The 18,009-nt window shown below is 42.1% G+C and overlaps 1 protein-coding gene across 9 annotated transcripts in view; it reads left to right on the top strand.

Annotated features, from left to right (window-relative positions):
• The window catches only part of MARK2 (microtubule affinity regulating kinase 2), a 212,359-nt gene that overhangs the window by 177,190 nt on the left and 17,160 nt on the right, over nucleotides 1–18,009 (top strand). For 5 of the 9 annotated variants that reach the window (XM_040329077.1, XM_040329075.1, XM_040329072.1 and 2 more), the window contains one exon: nucleotides 2,646–2,900. In XM_040329077.1, coding sequence (XP_040185011.1) covers nucleotides 2,646–2,900 — 255 coding nt within the window. Of the gene's footprint in view, nucleotides 1–2,645; nucleotides 2,901–3,287; nucleotides 3,315–18,009 lie in introns of all 9 variants that reach the window. The other 4 variants (XM_040329070.1, XM_040329076.1, XM_040329073.1 and 1 more) reach the window with 1 other exon arrangement.

Here is an 18,009-nt window from a genome sequence, read left to right on the forward strand (position 1 = left end):
TCAATTTAAACATGTTATACTAGGAAAAAAAGCATGTGGTGTTCCTGGCCTGAGGAAGGACATGATCCAAAAGTTTGCTTATGGAACACTTATTTTGTATGAGATGGATATTGCTTGGAAATAAAGTGAGCAAATGTTTGTAGTAGAGGAGTGTAGCAGCCTTGGGTTATTGGATATACAGTATCTCACAAAAGTAAGTACACCCCTCACATTTTAGGAAATAATTTATTATATCTTTTCATGTGACAACACTGAAGAAATTACACTGTGCTACTATGTAAAGTAGTGAGTGTACAGCTTGTATACCGGTGTAAATTTGCTGACCCCTCAAAATAAAACAACTCTCATCCAATAAAGTCTAAACCGCTGGCAACAAAAGTGAGTTCACCCCCAAGTGAAAATGTCCAAATTGGGCCCAATTAGCCATTTGTGGGTAAAGGTGATAGACTGGCCAAGCATGTCTCCAGACCTAAACCCTATTGAGCATTTGTGGGGCATCCTCAAACTGAAGGTGGAGGAGCATCTGAAGATTGCCAATGATCCACTTACTGTGTTTGGAGGAAGAAAAATGCTGACTATGACCCTAAGAACACCATCACTACGGTCAAGCACAGAGGTGGAAACATCATGCTTTGGGGCTGTTTCTTTGCTTAAGGTACAGGCCCACTTTTCCGCATTGAGGGGCCAATGAACGAGGCCATGTATTGAAAAATCTTGGATGAGAACCTTCTTTTCTCAGCCAGAATACTGAAGATGGGTTATGGATGGGTCTTCCAGCATGACAAAAAAATCAAAACATACCTCCATGGCAACAATGGAGGGGTTAAAGAAAAAACATATTACGGTCATGCAGTGGCCTAGCCAGTAGAGCTGCACAATAATCATTAAATTGTAATTTAATTCAATTCAATTCCCCTGAGGACCTCAATGCAGAGTTTGCCGATTCTTTCATATAACAAGTGGAGAGACTTATCAGCTGTCAAAAGAAAATATCCAGGCACTCTGCCAAATTTTTGACAGGAAACATTGTAACTAATGCTTCCTCCTTAGATCAAAGAGATAAACTTGTGTAAAGAAAAAATACGGACAGTCTGCAAAGTTTTTAACACCATGAAACATTGCAACTAAGGCTTCCTTCTAACTTATCTGTGTAAATGCAGGGAGTTTAACCACTTAAAGGGGTTTAAAGGATTTTTTTCCCCCCCTAAATAGCTTCCTTTACCTTAGTGCAGTCCTACTTCACTTACCTCATCCTTCCATTTTGCTTTTAAATGTCCTTATTTCTTCTGAGAAATCCTCACTTCCTGTTCTTCTGTCTGTAACTACACACAGTAATGTGAGGATTTCTCCCTGGTGTGGAGAAAGCCTCTTGAGGGGGGAGGGGGCGAGCAGGCAAGTCAGGACGCTTTCTACTTTGCAGAGAAAGGAGCTGTGTGTTAGTGGGCGTCCTGACACTCCTGCTCACCCTCTCCCCCCTCAAGAGGCTTTCTCCACACCAGGGAGAAATCCTCACGTTACTGTGTGTAGTTACATACAGAAAAGCAGGAAGTGAGGATTTCTCAGAAGAAATAAGGACATTTAAACGCAAAATGGAAGGATGAGGTAAGTGAAGGAGGACTGCACTAAAGTAAAGAAAGCTATTTAGGGGAAAAAAACTTCCTTTACAACCCCTTTAAATTCTAAATCTTTTTCTGACACTTGTTTCTTAAGTTAAAATCAATATTTTTTGCTAGAAAATTACTTGGAACTCCCAAGCAGGAGGTCACGGGCCACATCAGAGGGCTTCGCAGGCCACTGGTTGGGCACCCCTGCTTTACATGATGTATGTGTCCTGAGTATATAGCTAGCTTCTGATTTGCTTATATTTGATGTAAATAATGAGGCTTTCTGCTAGTGAGCAGCGTTTTTGGACACTTTGTGCGGTTGTCAAGAATCTTGGTGGGTATCCTTGTTTAAAGCAGTGTGCTCTAAGGTTGTATTCACAGTAATGCATCCACAAGACATGCAAACAACATCACGGCAAGGAAGCCATTTTTTTCACAGGCAAGAACACCCAGGAAACCACACAATGAGCAGCTAAAAAAATGTGTGAAGCTCAAAAATACTTTTGCCTCATTTGAAATGAATGGGCTTCCCTATTTCAGAAGTACGTACAAGAAACGCGCTGCAATAGTGTGCATGGAGGCGAAAGGGAGCTAAAGGGACTGTGATTTGGAGGCCTAAACTGGTCAGAGTTCTATGTCTAGCGATTTTAAGTATATTCCCAAGAAGTCGGTAGTCTTAGGCCCGGTTCGCATGTCTGCGACTTAATCGTGACTTGTGACACATAAAATTGCACGTCAAAACACATTGATTTCAGTTGGTGCCATCGCAATCAATGCAACTCAATTCGCAGTGACAATGGTTCCTGCTTACTTTTCTGTGACTTTGGTGCGGCTTGCGTGCTATAGACGGTGATGTTAAATCACAAAAGTCGCAAGGAAGTTGCAACAAGTTGCAGGACTTTGGGGTGGCAGCAGTGTGAACCAAGCCATATTGTCTGGGCAGAAATGTATACATTTTCTAGAGTTCTATTTTGCCATTTTCTTAGTGTAAGGAATATTATCTAGGACTATGTGTAAATATTTATATTTCTCTTTTTATAGCACAGCCCCTCAAAGAGTCCCTGTTTCATCTCCATCAGCCCATAACATCAGCAGTGCTGCCCCAGACAGGACCAACTTCCCTCGTGGAGTATCAAGTAGGAGCACTTTTCACGCCGGTCAACTTCGCCAGGCCCGGGACCAGCAAAACTCGCAATTTGGAGGTGTAACGCCAGCTTCTCCTTCTGGCAACAGCCAGGGCCGACGTGGAGCCACTGGAAGTATATTCAGCAAATTCACATCCAAATTTGTACGAAGGTAAGTAACCAAAATCTAAAACTTGATTGCTAGTACAAGTACAAAGGCATAGTAATTTATTATAGTATGAATAAATATTTAATTCACTAATAATCAGATCAGTTCTGTGTACTAGATTTTAAAGATATAGACAAATATGCTATGATAATTTGTCTAGATTTTAAAGATGAAATCGTTGTTTCTAGCATAGGTTTAGGGAAATCGAACCCAAAATTTATAATTATTTACGCTTTACATTAATAATCCCTAAAGCAGACCAGCAGTGAAGGGGATAGGATTCAGTAATGTCAGATTTAGACATGATTTTTAATTTTTCCTGCCCCCTCACTTATCTGTTTTTTGTTTTTTTGTTTTTTTTTTCTGTTTTTTTCCCATTCGTCTATCTAGAAATCTGTCTTTCAGATTTCCCAGAAGGTAGGCATGTATTCCCCACCTCTCTCACTGTTCTCAACTCCCAGCACTGCTGCCCTTTCTCTCTGTTGTCCTTCTAAACTGCTGAATTTACCGTACTTGTTAATGTCCTGTGCCTCTCACAAGGGCAGTGTGTGCATAATTGTGGCTCTCTGAGAAATGAGGCAGGATCAGAAACCTTGCGATAAAATGGTGACTGCGTGTCACACGTTTGTGTTTAGATATACTTTACTGGGTTCTGAACTGTCTCATATCTCTGCTTGTTTTTTCCTGGGTGTAGGCTTTAATTTTCAGGCCTTTGTTGCTGCATCTTACTACTCTTCTCTTCATGTTGATAGTATTATAGATCTTCTCCAATGTGATAACCTTTGCACACTGCAGTTAGAATTCTGCTTTTCTGTTTTTGTGTTTCTCCTGCTCACCTTTCCATGCTCATGTCAATTTACTGATATATTATGCATTGGAACTTTTTTTTTTAAATGGTGCAATGGGTAATGGAAATATTGACATTTCTAATCTTCCAGCTTTTTTTTTTTTTTTTTTGGCTACTGCCAGTGAATTGTGATTTAAAGCCAAAACTTTTTTTTAAAGTTTTAAGCCCTGTACACACGACCGGGATTCCCGGCGGTATAAAGTCCGCTGGGAAAACCAAGAACCTGCTTGGTAACTTTCCCTGTGTACACACGAGAGGTTTTCCCATCGGGAAAACTGCGGGGAGAGCTTTGGCTAGGAACCCCGGCCGTGTGTATGCTCCCTCGCAGTGTTTCCCCATAGGAAAACTGCCAGGTTTAAAACCGCCTGGAATCCCGGCGGGAAAATCGAGAACATGTTCTCTATTTTCTCGCTGGGATTCCCGGCAGTTTTCCTGCCAGGAAAACTGTGAGGAAGCATACACACGGACAGTTTTCCTGGCCAAAAGCTCTCTTGGCAGTTTTCCTGGCAGGAAAACCGGTCATGTGTACGAGGCTTTAGATCGAATGTGGAAAGGTTGGCACCACTGTTAAGTGTTTCTGCTGTCTGTGTCTGAATGACTTATGTTCTGATGACTATTGTCCCCAGTACAAAAAGTGATGAGAAAACCAAAGTTTTTGCATTGGCACATAAGAAGAGGTCCCCCCTTACAGATGACTAAAAAGATCCATGGTGTCAGTGGGAACTTATCTGAGAGGCAGTAATTACTCATTGACTTTGAAACCCCTAGCAACCTCTTGACGAACCCTAGTTGAGAAACCCTGGGATGGGAAGGCAAATCTTGCCATGAGGAAGCTTGGTCTGATGAGGGATTTCCCCTCACTTTGGAGGTTCTCCGCTTACTACTGTCCGGTGTTGATTTTCTAAAACTGGAGAGTGCAAAATCTGGTGCAGCCGACCCTGGTAGCCAATCTGCTTCTAATAGAAGCTTGTTCAGTTTAGCGTTGACAACAAAAAAATAACCTGAAAGCTGGTTTCTATTCTGAGCTGCACCGGATTTTGCCCTCTCCGGTTTTAGTAAATCAACCACTGTGGGTTTGTGGGACAGGAATTGGTGTAAATCTACACAAAGATACACCGACAGGAAAATATGGAAAACCCTTCTTTATCCAAAACAACAAAAGCTTTGGTTTTACATACACTTTTTAAACCAATCAAATCCCTATTGGTGATGTATCAACACTTCGTGTTTTTTTTTTTTACTTTTTGAATTGTTCTCTTTGAATCTGAGCTGCAATGTTAAGTGACCGATTTGTCATCAGTCTAAAAATTGTAAAATTTATAGAAAACTTTTTTTCTCTTCCGTTCATGGACGGACGCAGCAGCCTTTGACCTTAGGGTATTATATCCTTCCTTCCAGGAGATTCTCCTGGAAGGAAGGATATAATAACCTAAGGTCAAAGGCTGCTGTGTCCGTCCATGAACGGAAGAGAAATGGATTTTAAGGTGAGTACAAAAATCCTATTTTTAAGCCTCACAATTGTAGGTATATGATGGCATAAAGTACACACGTTCATCATGGCTTTTTAGGGTTTTCATTCTTTTTGTGGTGTGCAACATCAAGTTGCACATGTACTGATCACACAGAATGGCTATATTACTTGGATATGCCTTTCAAAACAACCCCTGCAGTGTCCTAAGGATTTTTTCCAGTTAGCCCTTGACATTCCTTGACCACTTCTATCAAGAAATGTAGAGGTCGGTCTTGTATTTTTTGTCCCGCTGCACTTTTCATACACGTTCTCGCAGGTACTTGTGCTTCCCACACTTCGTCTCAGAAAACTTGTCATCTGCCTACTGGACATAACTTGGGATCATTCTATGTGTGATTCTAGGAGACATCTGCTTTATATGCCATCTGCTTGCATTGAAGACATTAACGGAGCTGTATCAGCTGTGTCACCTCTATTTCAGTGCCAAAGTCTGGAGTTTGTAAAGCATAATCTGTGAGGTTGATTTATAAATTGCCATAACCCAAGTGCATTTCATTACAGTCTCTTTGATAATTGAAAGTTTAATTAAAGTAAAATGTATGATGGTTTTTTAGGGTTATCACTGAAAACTTTCAGAAAAGTGTACTGCAGAGTGATTATAGTCCAAATATGTTATTCTTTAACCACTTCAATACCGGGCTTTAAAACCCACCTCCTTCCCGGGCCTATTCTGGCACTTCTTTCCTACATGTACAAATCATCATTCTTTTGCTAGAAAATTACTCAGAACCCCCAAACATTATATATGTTTTTTTAGCAGACACCCTAGGGAATAAAATGGCGGTCATTGCAACTTTTTATTTTGCACCATATTTGCGCAATAATTTTTCAAACGGCTTTTTTTTGTAAAAAAAATGGTTTCATAAATTAAAAAATAACAAAACAGTAACGTTAGCCCAATTTTTTGGTAAAATATGAAAGATGATGTTACGCCGAGTAACTAGATACCTAACATGTCACGCTTTAAAATTGCGTACACTCATGGAATGGCGCCAAACTTCGTTACTTAAAAATCTCCATAGGCGACACTTTAAAATTTTTACAGGTTGCCAGTTTAGAGTTACAGTGTGCTAGAATTGTTGCACACGCTCTAACGCACGCGGCGACACCTCACGTGTGGTTTGTACGACGTTTACATACGTGGGCGGGACTTACGTGTGCGTACGCTTCTGAGCGCGAGCTACCGGGGACAGGGGCATTTTAATTTTTTTATTATTATTTTTTCTTTTTTATTTTACTTATTTCTTTATTTTTTACACTTTTTTTACACTTTTTTTTTCAATCGCTTTTATTCCTATTACAAGGAATGTAAACATCCCTTGTAATAGGAATGTGTGTGACAGGTCCTCTTTAAGGAGAGATGCGGGGTCAATAAGACCCCACATCTCTCCTGCAGGCTGGAAAGAATGAGATTGTGAAAAAAAATTCACAGATCTCATTCAAACTAGCCGCAATTGCGGTTTGTTTACTTACGGGGACCCGGGCGTGACGTCATCACATCGCGCCCGGGCCTCCGACGGTCATAGAGATGACTGGTGACCAGATGGTCACCAGTCTTCTCTATGGCAAACATCCGGCGGACGGCGATCATCTCTCCGGGCCCCCGGTGGGACGGGAGAGCCCGGAGAAGCACCGGATGGCGGCGGGAGGGGGGGGGGATGTCCCCTCCCGCCGCCTGTAAGAACGATCTAGCGGCGGAACCGCCGCTATGATCGTTCTTACGGTGCGCAGGATCGCCGCCGCTAAAAAATGATATCTCAATGATGCCTCCGGGTGCAGGCATCATTGAGATATCCCCCCGCAAAGCCCATCACGTCATATGACGTCCACCCGGGATAACAGGTCCCCGTTTTGGACGTCATATGACGGCGTGTGGGTGTCAAGTGGTTAAACCAGTGGTCTTCCTTTGCTTGCCTCTATCTGGCCCTTGAGGCACTATTGCATGCACAACTGACACAAATGATGGGGCACTATTGCTCCCACTGACACCAAGGATGGGGTTCTATTCCTCCCACCGATATTAAAAGGACACTATTCCTTCCACTAATGGTGGGGTATTGTTTACTCCCACGGCCACAGTCCAGCTCCCATTAAGTCATAAGGAGAGTACACCGGCCCTTTGTTTAGATAGTTTGATAGCTTTAAACCATAATACAAGGAAAACCTGCCTTTGATTTTAAACCTGATTAGTATTGGAACCCTTGCACTCAGTGTTAATTTTGGCAGCAAATTTCGATTTAGTTTTAGTCTTAGGACTAAAATGGTATTTTAGTTTTTGTCCCATTTTAGTCTTCTGCGATTTTTTTTTAAGTTTTAATCATAGTCTTTGACTAAATGCCATTTACGTTTTAGTCCCATTTTATTTATATGTTAAATTGTAATGTATTATTTAAAGTGGATGTAAATCCCCCCCATACACCCAGTGAAGTGAACAGCCTCAGATGATACACAGAGAGTAACCAAATGTCCCTACATAGGTTTTATATGTATATCTGCTGTCTTCACATTTATATACAGTTTAGAAAGCTGAGACCGTGTTAGGAGATTTTCTCTTCCTGTTTAACACAGAGTGTGATGTCTGGGCATACAGACAAGATAGTAACATTGCTGATTGGAGAAAAGCCACACACCCCCTTTCATCATAGGCAGAGACTCCCAGAGCTGTTTTGTAATAGGAGCTGCTCTCTGCTACTCTATATTAGCAACTTCCTTTGACAAAAGTTTCATGCTGCTTTTTTCTAAAAAGTCAAAAAATATGTCGGGAGTTCTCAGGCTGATAACATAGGAACTGTTCAGAAGAGAGCTTTAAGACTTGGCTCATTGAAAAGAGATAACAAAATACTGCAGATAAATGTGCCCAGCTCAAATTTCATAAATCGGGTTTACATCCACTTTAAACATTTCTCTAGAATTTCCAAACTCATATACTCCTGGAGTAAAAAAATTGAATATGTTGTTATTTATGGTATTAAGGTTGGAACAAACTCGAATACAGCTCAGTGAAGTTGTCATAAGGGTAAACGTCCCTCCTCGCCATTTTCGATCCTTAATCAAAACTGATTTTATTTTCATCAGTTTTCGTCGGTGGATGAAAATGTGCTGTACTTTTTCGTTTCGTGTTTGTCACTGTAAAAATGCCGCTGCCGAAAACTGAAAAAACTTTTTTCGTTGATGAAATTAACACTGCTTGCACTTAAGAAATGCATTTGAGATCAGTGAGGGAACATTTTGGATGACCTAGTATGAGGTTCACACGTGACATAATCATGCTTCATGTCGTAAGTGATCATAATGAATTTGTCTCGCTCTGACTGTTTAACTGCTAAAAGTGTGCGTGTTTGTTGCATCTTCCACCTCCAATGTCAGCCAGCTATGTTTCTTGCAGCTTTCTTGCGACCTCTGTCCTGTCTGCCTTGTAACCTTACCTGCTGACACAGATGTCTGAAAATTCACACCCCTTCACTGCTGGGGCTCTAGGGCTTAACAGTGTGCATGTGTTTTTTTCCTTTCCTTTTTTTTTGCAGATCAGTTCAGTTATTTGTATTTTTGTTTATGCTTTATATTGTTTATAATGTGCATGCAAGGTTGTAATGTGTGGTTTTTCTTTGTACACAGCAATGTTTACACAATTTTAAAATGTTTAACTGATTTTCTTTTAAAGTGCATCTGCACACAAAATGTTTTTGTTTTGGATAGCGTGGGGAGGCGTTCGAACATTTGTGCGTTTTAATGGCTTTCTGTGGCCTCGCTAGGAAAATTCCCCCTTGGCGTTCCAGTGAAAAAGTATTCGCAAAAAGGCAATACCTTTACAGAGGGCCTACTGCAAAAAAAACTTTGAGGCAGATCCACAGAGAGAGTACTGATACGCCGGCGTACTTTCAAATTACCCGCATCGTATCTTTGGTTTGAATCCTCAAACCAAGATACGACGGCATCGGAGTTAGATTTTTGGGTCTAAGATGCAATTCTTTGGTGTCCGCTGGGTGGCGTTCGTGTCGTTTTCCGCGTTGAGTATGCAAATTGGCTATTTCCAACGAACGTACGAGCGGCCGGCGCATTCCTTTACGTCGTCTCTAGTCGGCTTTTTCCGGCGTATAGTTAAAGCTGGTATTTCGTTGCGTATAGTTAGACCCGCCATGTTAAGTATGGCCGTCGTTCCCGCGTTTATTTTGAATTTTTTTTTTTTTTTTTGCGCAAGTCGTCCGTGAATCGGGATGGACGTAATTCACGTCTATGTTAAAAAAAATTACGTTGTTGCGACGTCATTTTGCCCAAAGCACTAGGGGGAAATTTAGAAACGGAGCATGCGCAGTTCATTCGGGGTGCGGGGACGCGCTTCATTTAAATGAAACACGCCCCCTAATCGCCGATTTGAATTACGCGCCGTTACGCTGCCAGAGATAGACTACGCCGCCGTAACTTACGGTGCAAAATCTTTGAGGATTCGAAGTCTGGCAAAGTAAGTTACAGCGGCGTAGCGTATCTCCCATACGCTGCGCCGGTGCAGATCTCTGTGGATCTGCCCCTTTGTTGCCATCTGTGTCCCTCTTGGAGGTTTGACTTTACTTTGTGTCCAGGTGAAGTTGTCACAGAAAGTGATGGGGAATCGCCCCCTGACAGACATCAAATCCTCTGCAGTTCTATCCCTTCATCGTTTTATTGAAAAATTGTTTTGGCTGGAGTTAACTTTTGTTACAATGCAAAGAGGAGGCCCCCTCTTTCAAAATCCGATTTTAGTATGTTCAAAATGTACGTGTAAAGAAAAAAATTAGATTTAGACTTGGCAAAACTCAATAAGATAGTTGTGTGCTGCCACCTAGTGGTAAGTAAATGAATGTTTAATGAGGCAAAATTACTATTGTCAAATTTAGCGATGTGAAAATGAAGCTGCTGCTATCACCTGGGTGTTGTCACATAGCGCTGCTATGAGTTGGGCTCAGTTCACTCTTAAACTGGCCGTGGATCGCACAGGAACGCTGTGCGTCCCTGTTCTCCATTTCAGGGCCAACTCTGTGCCTGAATTCAGCCCTGAAACTGAGCCAAAGATGTGTGCAGTGCTATCCGCAGCGGTCCTGGAGATATGTGAACCGGCTCCATAGAGTACATAAAAGTTAGCTAAAGCAAATGTGCTGGATATAAATAAAAACAAAACTTGAAAATATTGTGATGAAAATGAAGAGTCTTTTAATAAAAGGTGCACTTCAGATTTCACTGTGAAATCGTGCTTCACAACCAAAACGACAATCCTTGGCTAGTGCTCCCTTCACCAGGTGCTCATCTCCTTCATAGACCCTAATATACCACAAGGATGGGGGCGTAACGCGTAGAGGTAAAGCCTTGCAGGGATTCTTACATGCTACACGTTGAGACTTGCTGGATTTTTATACATGCTGATTTTTATTAATAAATGTGAGTTTAATGTATTAAGCTGGGGTGGTGAGGTTTCATTCAGCTTAACACCTGGTACTGCACTATTGGAAGCACTTTTATCTGTTTGTGACGGTTTGGAGCTGCTGGTGAGCATTACGGAGCCACTAATAAAGGAGAAGTACATGGTGTGTAGAGTGTGTCTGACCCCTGCAGGATCTTTTATAGGAGCCATAAGACATTTTTCTGTAGCCATTTGTTGATGAGAATCACTCTAAAGATCTTTGACCCCATATTAAGGTCTATGAAGGAGGTGAGCGTCTATTGCACGTGGTGAAGGGAGCACTAGTCACAGATTGCCATTTTGGTTGTGAAGCACGTTTTTCACAGTGATATCAGAAGTGCACCTTTTATAAGAAGACTCTTCATTTTCAAAACAATTTTTATTTAGATTTTTATTCACATGGACTTTTTATTTATGATCATTCATCCAGCACATTTGCGTTGACCAACTTTTATGTATATGTAAGGACACTGACACTTTAAAATCAAACAGCGTTTCTAGGATTCATGATCTTTAACTTATAGCAGCACTATCACACTTCCAACACTTATAGATTTAGACTTGACTTGGCACCCTTTTCCACACGACTGAGCATATACCGTCCCTATCGTTCTGGGGAATGCAGAGCAGGCAAAATATCACAAGAAGGCACTCAAATCCATTGAAAGTGTCTTCTCGTCATATTCCTGCTATTCTTTATTCCCCAAGATCTAACCACTTGGAGTGTGATGTCACCCTCACCGCAAGTGGAAATCAAAGGTAAGGAAGTCTAAATCATCCTATGTCTCCATTAGTCATTCTAAGGCATAAATCACACCTATGCATCCTAGTGTGGTACAACTTTTATTAATACAGACATCCCAACCTTCAAAAAATTATTTCAGGGAGGTGAGGCTTCGCGCCGTCTACGACCCCCCCCCAATAAAATGCAGCCTGATCAGTGCCAATTAAATCCAGCTATACCAGTGCCGAATGAAATGCAGCCTGATCACACAGCTCCTGAGGTCTGGCTGCCGGGGCCAGGGGTCTGGCTGCTGGGGCCGGCTGCTGAGGTCAGGGGTCTGGCTGCCGGGGCCAGGGGTCTGGCTGCTGGGGCCGGCTGCGAGGCCAGGGGTCTGGCTGCTGGGGGGCCAGGGGTCTGGCTGCTGGGGCCGGCTGATTGGGGCCAGGGGTCTGGCTGCTGGAGAATTCCCCAGAAGGAAGAGGGTGAGCGGAGGCAGAGACTGTGATCTGAAGACTCTTCTTCCCTTTTTTTCAACCCCACGTGTGTATTAAAGAGGTGTTCCAGCCGAATGTTTTATTTAAAAAATTTTAAGTCAGCAGCTAAGGACACTTGCCTGTCCAGGGAGCCCGCGATGTCGGCTCCCTGAGGCCGATCCGTCCATCGGATCTGTTGCCGGTGCCGCCATTCCAACTAAGGGAAACCGGCTGTGGAGCCTTGCGGCTTCACTGCAAGTTTCCTACTGCGTATGCAACAGTCACGCGGCGCTTTGTGAATGGTCAGCTTGTCTTCTGGGACACACACAGGTCCCATAAGACAACAGGGGAGCTCACCTCAGAAGCGGTCGTGACGACACGGACCGCGGCCCGGCTGAATCGGAATGACACTTGGTACTTCCAAAGAGGTAAGAAAGAAAAATGTATTTATATTCAAAAACGAGATGTTGAGAGGTGGTCTTTAGTTTAAGACCACCTCTCAAAAATGGGTGGAACTCCGTTTTTAAGAACTGTAGCGGAAGATGGGACTTGTAGTCTCTCCATTCACGGATCTCTGTGAATAGATGATGTGGCTGAACCACACACAGCCATATCGAAAATCGATATCCAAAAGTGGGGGCATGGTTTGAAAATAGGGGGCAGGGCAATGGCACTCTAGATATTGGTATGTGACATAAAACATGCTGTGAAGGGTTAAAGACCATTTCATAGACAGTATGAGATAATCCATCTGCTCTCAGTTCTCAGCAGGCTTTAAGCATTGAATTGGTAGTTCTGTGCAATGCCACTGATCTTGTATTTGGCTCACAGTGCTTCTGGCCCTGCTGTGAAGTGAATTGCAGGAAGTTACTTTAGGATGTGTGTACATACTTCAAGCTGTACTCCGGGATAAGCAAATATTGTCTTAATACACCAGTCATTTGTATTTTTGCTTGAATCTTGGTTTGCATTGTATATTTCTTCCAGAATTCTGCAGTAATCCAGTGTGAAACTTTACATCCGTGCAGGAGCTTCCTGTAATAACGACCAGTAACCGCTGCTCTCTCTCCTTGTGCAGGGCGACAGGTCTTGTCTCGGCCCCTCTGTAGTTTGCAGGCAGCCTGTAATGCATGGTCCCCTCCCACAGCTCTGATCTTTGTGCAGGCCATGTGCAGCACAGTGATGTTACTGATACTTTTACAAAGCAATATCTGTCTTTGTCAATTATTTGGTGCACGCAAAGTGGATTTATATCCTTTTGGTCCGTTTTTAAGTCTGGAGTTCAGATTTAAGATGTATGTTTAAAATAAATGGAAATATTTTTAGTGAGTTTCTATGCGTTGCTTAACCTCTTCAGCCCCGGGAGGATTTACCCCCTTAATGACCAGGCCATTTTTTGCGATACAGCACTGCGTCGCCGACAAATTTTGGGGAAAAAAGTTATATATATATATATATATATGTGTGTACTGTATTTGCTGGCGTATAAGACTACCTTTTACACTTAAAAAAAATGTCCAAAAAGCAGGGGTCGTCTTATACGCCGGGTCAGCTGCTCGGATGCCTGCTGGATGTGCGGTAATACTGTATGTAGCTTCGGCTACATTCAGTATATACCGCTTAGCCAATCCCGGTGAGCGTTGTATTCAAATGACTACAGAGCCTGCTTGGATTTGAGTAACAACCTCTGCCAATCCGAGCAGGCTACATACAGTAGCCTACACGGATTGGCTTTGAGAGTCAGAGAGGCGTAGGCTGATGATGTTACAGCCTCTGCCAATCCAAGCAGGCTTTGTATTCATTAATAGAATACATTGCTTGCCGTTATTGGCTCCAGCTCCAGCAAGAAGGGAGAAGAATATGGCTCCAGAAGGAATAAATACGATATATATATATATATATATATATATATATATATATATATATATATATAATATATATATAATATATATAATATTGTGTGTGTGTGTATGTATGTGTATATATATATATATATATATATATATATATATATATATATATATATATAATATTGTGTGTGTGTGTATGTATGTATGTGTGTGTGTGTGTGTGTGTGTGTATATATATATATATATATATATATATATATATATATATATATATATATATATATATATATATATATATATATAATTATTAAAAAAAAAATATTTTTTGCTATAATAAATATCCCTCAAAAAACGAATTTTATCAGTGTAGGCCTTCTACATATGGTTGGTAAAAAAGAAATTGCAATAAGCATTTTTTTTTTTTTAACTAGTAATGGCGGTGATCAGCGACTTTTAGCGGGACTGCGACATTGCGGTGGACAGATATGACAATGGAATTTTTTTTGGGGACCACTTATACAGCGATCAGTGCTATAAAAATGCTGTATAAATGACACTGGCAGGGAAGGGGTTAACACTAGGGGGCAATCAAGGGGTTAAATGTGTTTCCTGGGAGGTGTCTCCAGCTGGGGGGGGGGGGGGAGTGGACTGACGGAGAACAGAGATCTTATCTCTGTTCCTACTAACTAGGAACAGACGATCACTCTGAACTCCCCTAACAGAACGGGGATCTGTTTGTTTACCTTGTTCTGGCTCTCTTTCAGGGGCGATTGTGGGTGGCCGGAGCACATCGCGGGCAGGTACACTCGCATCTTTTGCACAAAGCGAGGTACACCTACGGCGATTCACGCAATAGAGCCGAATCCCGTGAATCTTTAGATGTAGCTGCATCCTTCTTTTTTTTTTTTTTTTTTTTTCACCTGCTAATTTTGCCAGAAAAACACCCTCTGTCCTAAGGTAACTAACTGTACTGTATGTATTAAGGAGCAGCATTGCAACGCTAAGTCAGGACAGGAAATGTTTTAGGACTAGTAGAAGGGGAAGGTATTCTGTAGGCCACAATTATAACTGAGAACAATTACTATAAGATAACCATGCAACACAGGCAAGAGCACATGAAGTTATCAGTTTGCTAGTTTTATTACCAAACCAACAGGAATTTATCTTAAAGTATAACTGTAACGGTCAGGGGTTAACACCGTTTACGATATTCCATTCCACCAACCCAAGACAGCTTACAATCAAGCAGACGCGACCCATTCCATTCCCCAGAATAACAAGACACACAGCTCTGTTCTCTGGTTCCAAAACGAATGAACACTTTAATGGTAAACTCAGCTGGTTATATACAGTTAGAAACCAAATCTGGACAATGACTCAATTCCACCCACAACATGACACAATGGGTGCTTCAATACACATTCCGTTAGATAATGACATTCAGATGAGCTAATTACTAATCATTACCCAGACAGTCTGGCTCTGCGATAAGTTATCCTCACCTGCTACATAAAACACATTCCTTTAGTAAACATAATGGACACGCTAATTCACTACACCTGAAAGGCCAGACATCTGACCTTCCAGACTGCCAACACATATCTATCATCAATAGAACTTTCACACAATACAGTGTCATTGGCATCACACAATGAGATATCTTAGGAGCCAGGCTTAATTAACACAATAGACAATAGAATGCAATCACAGCAAGCTTTTATCATTACAGCCAGGTAGACTTAATTAGCACCTCAACGGTCTATGTTCCACACATGAATGAGTCACTCTGCTATTGACCTGTTGGGGTCAGAATTAACCACCTGTAATATTTCAAGATATCCTGCAATACATGAATTATCATTACTGTCCCATCTCATGTAATTCATGATATCATTTCTCAGTCATCCTATGCCCCTATTGGACATAGGATGACCCTAGACACAAGCGTCATTGGTGAAGCTGGCACAGGAGTACCCCGCATCCTTCAAAAGTCTCTGGGTATCACGGCCCATTCCGTTACAATAACTAATGGGAATTTTCTTTTATTTAGTTGGATGGAGTGGAAAGGGATTGGAACACCTGTCGGTCTGTATTGCTGCCTGTGCCCCTGTTAGATTCTCACCCACTCTATTTGTCTCATTTACCAGTTTTCTCAGTGAAAGTAAAAGCAAAGGCAAATTTTTGGAATGCTCCCAGAAACTGTCTAAAATGCCTTTTAGTTCTACTTTAAAGTGGATGTAAACCCACTCTCATCCTTTCTAAACTACTGCCATAGTGCTGATCTATAAGGATATACATGCCTCCTGCATGTATCCTTACCTGTCAAATGTCTGTTATAAGAACTGAAAAACTGCAGATTCTGTGGGTGGATCTGTTGTCTGGAGCTCGGTGGGTGGAGTCGTGATGTCAGTAGACTCCCCGCCCTCCTCTACACTCCCCTTGTCAACATGCATCTTTTCCTATATATTCCTTACACTGAATTCTGCTATGATCACTAACATCCAGAAAAGTAACCACATGACTTCAGAAAAGGAGTGGGGATTGGAAAAAATAATGCCTGTCTCCAGGCTAGTGCATTAGATATGTTAATAACCAATTACTCACAGCAAGGGGGCGGAACGGACTAAGGTTTTTCTCTGTAAGTCTGTTTTATTTCACTGAACAATAAGAGGATTGCTCAGAGCTGGATTAACTCTGTGTGGCAAGACTGGGCACAGATGATAGGAAATCTTATACTGTACATTGTGACATAAAAAAAAATTGGGTTTACATCCACTTTAATCCCACAGTACAATCCACAGCCTGGATGTTTACCCTTGATTATACTCTTTCCCCTGCCAGGAGGCCTCAGATTTTTGCTTGTGTCCTGTAGGTGATTTGACCTCTTCTCCCTTATGGGGGAGTTTCTGTGCTTAACTACCGTATTTATCGGCGTATACCGCACAATTTTTTGCCCTGAAAATCAGGGAAAAATCGTGACCGTGAGAGGAGCCAAGCCTGCCCGACTATACCCGAGTGTACTGCGCTCGGTATATGCCGGCGCAGTGGTTCAAACTCATCGCGGGAAGCAGGGATCAAGCGGGGAGGACACCGCAGAAGGACGCTGGACCCGACGAGGAGGACACCACCGAAGCCGCAGACGGACCCGACGAGGCCGCCGATGGACGCCGCGCAAGACACCAAAACTGTAAGTACTAAAATGTTTTTTTACAGGAATGCGGGTCCACATTAGGGGTGCGCGCTATATGCCGGAGCGTGCAATACCCCGATAAATACGGTAGTTCTTATTTATTCAAATTCTTCATTCAGTCTCTTCACTGCCTTCTTCCACAACAATGGAATCAGTGCATCAAGATCGGTATAAGCTCAGTAAAGCCGTTTGAACTCTATCTGGGCTCCACTGTGGGAACAGCCTGTAATGTTTCTATAGGCACTGGATCCTGATTGGGTGCTCCCTTTGCAACATGTGTGATTAGCTGCAGTGTGCTATTCATGCAAGGCCGAGGTCCATTTCTATGCTTCCCAGGACCTGAAGACCTCTCTTGCAGGTATGCCCACCATGATGGATGAAGCCTGGGACCAACAATGTGGAAAGGTAAGACAAAGTTCACCCTGTTATGGGACTATTACTGTAGCAAGTATGAGACTTAAAGTGTTACTAAACCCACAACAGTAAAATCGGTCTGTATATGCAGTAGAGCTTGCTTGTTATACTCACTGTGGAACCTATGGGGGTAATTCTCTGCATTGTGTAAAAAGGCTGTTTGATCCTGTCTTTTCTGATTCTCCCCTTCTTCCACAGTCCCCAAACCATCTCCTGATAAAACAGAGCATTGGGGGTAAGCTGCACATGCTCAGTTTAGGGAGTATTTCTAGAGTTTTTTTTTTTTCTTGGGAGAGTGCATGTGATCCGCATCGGGCCAATCGGCACTGTCCAGGCAGAGGGTCAGGTGTGCTGCAGCCTCATAGGACAGCCAGGGAAGAATGAAAATTCCTACAAGCTTTAACCAGTGCTCTGCTGGACACTGATATATAAGTCACACGACTGCTATAAACTGCTGATGAGAAAAGGTATTTGGCAGTTTATATTTACTAAAATAATTGCATATCCATGTTCTGTGTACTGTGGAAAACCAGATATAGTGAATGCAGGCTCCTGGGTTTAGTAACACTTTACTATTCCCACGGTTTTCAGTACACTTATTAGTGTCTTCTATATAGTATTAGTTTTAATCATAAAAATATGAGGCAATTGG

The sequence above is a fragment of the Rana temporaria genome, chromosome 11, assembly GCF_905171775.1.
Source record: "Rana temporaria chromosome 11, aRanTem1.1, whole genome shotgun sequence".
In the NCBI taxonomy this organism is placed as follows: Eukaryota; Metazoa; Chordata; class Amphibia; order Anura; family Ranidae; genus Rana; species Rana temporaria.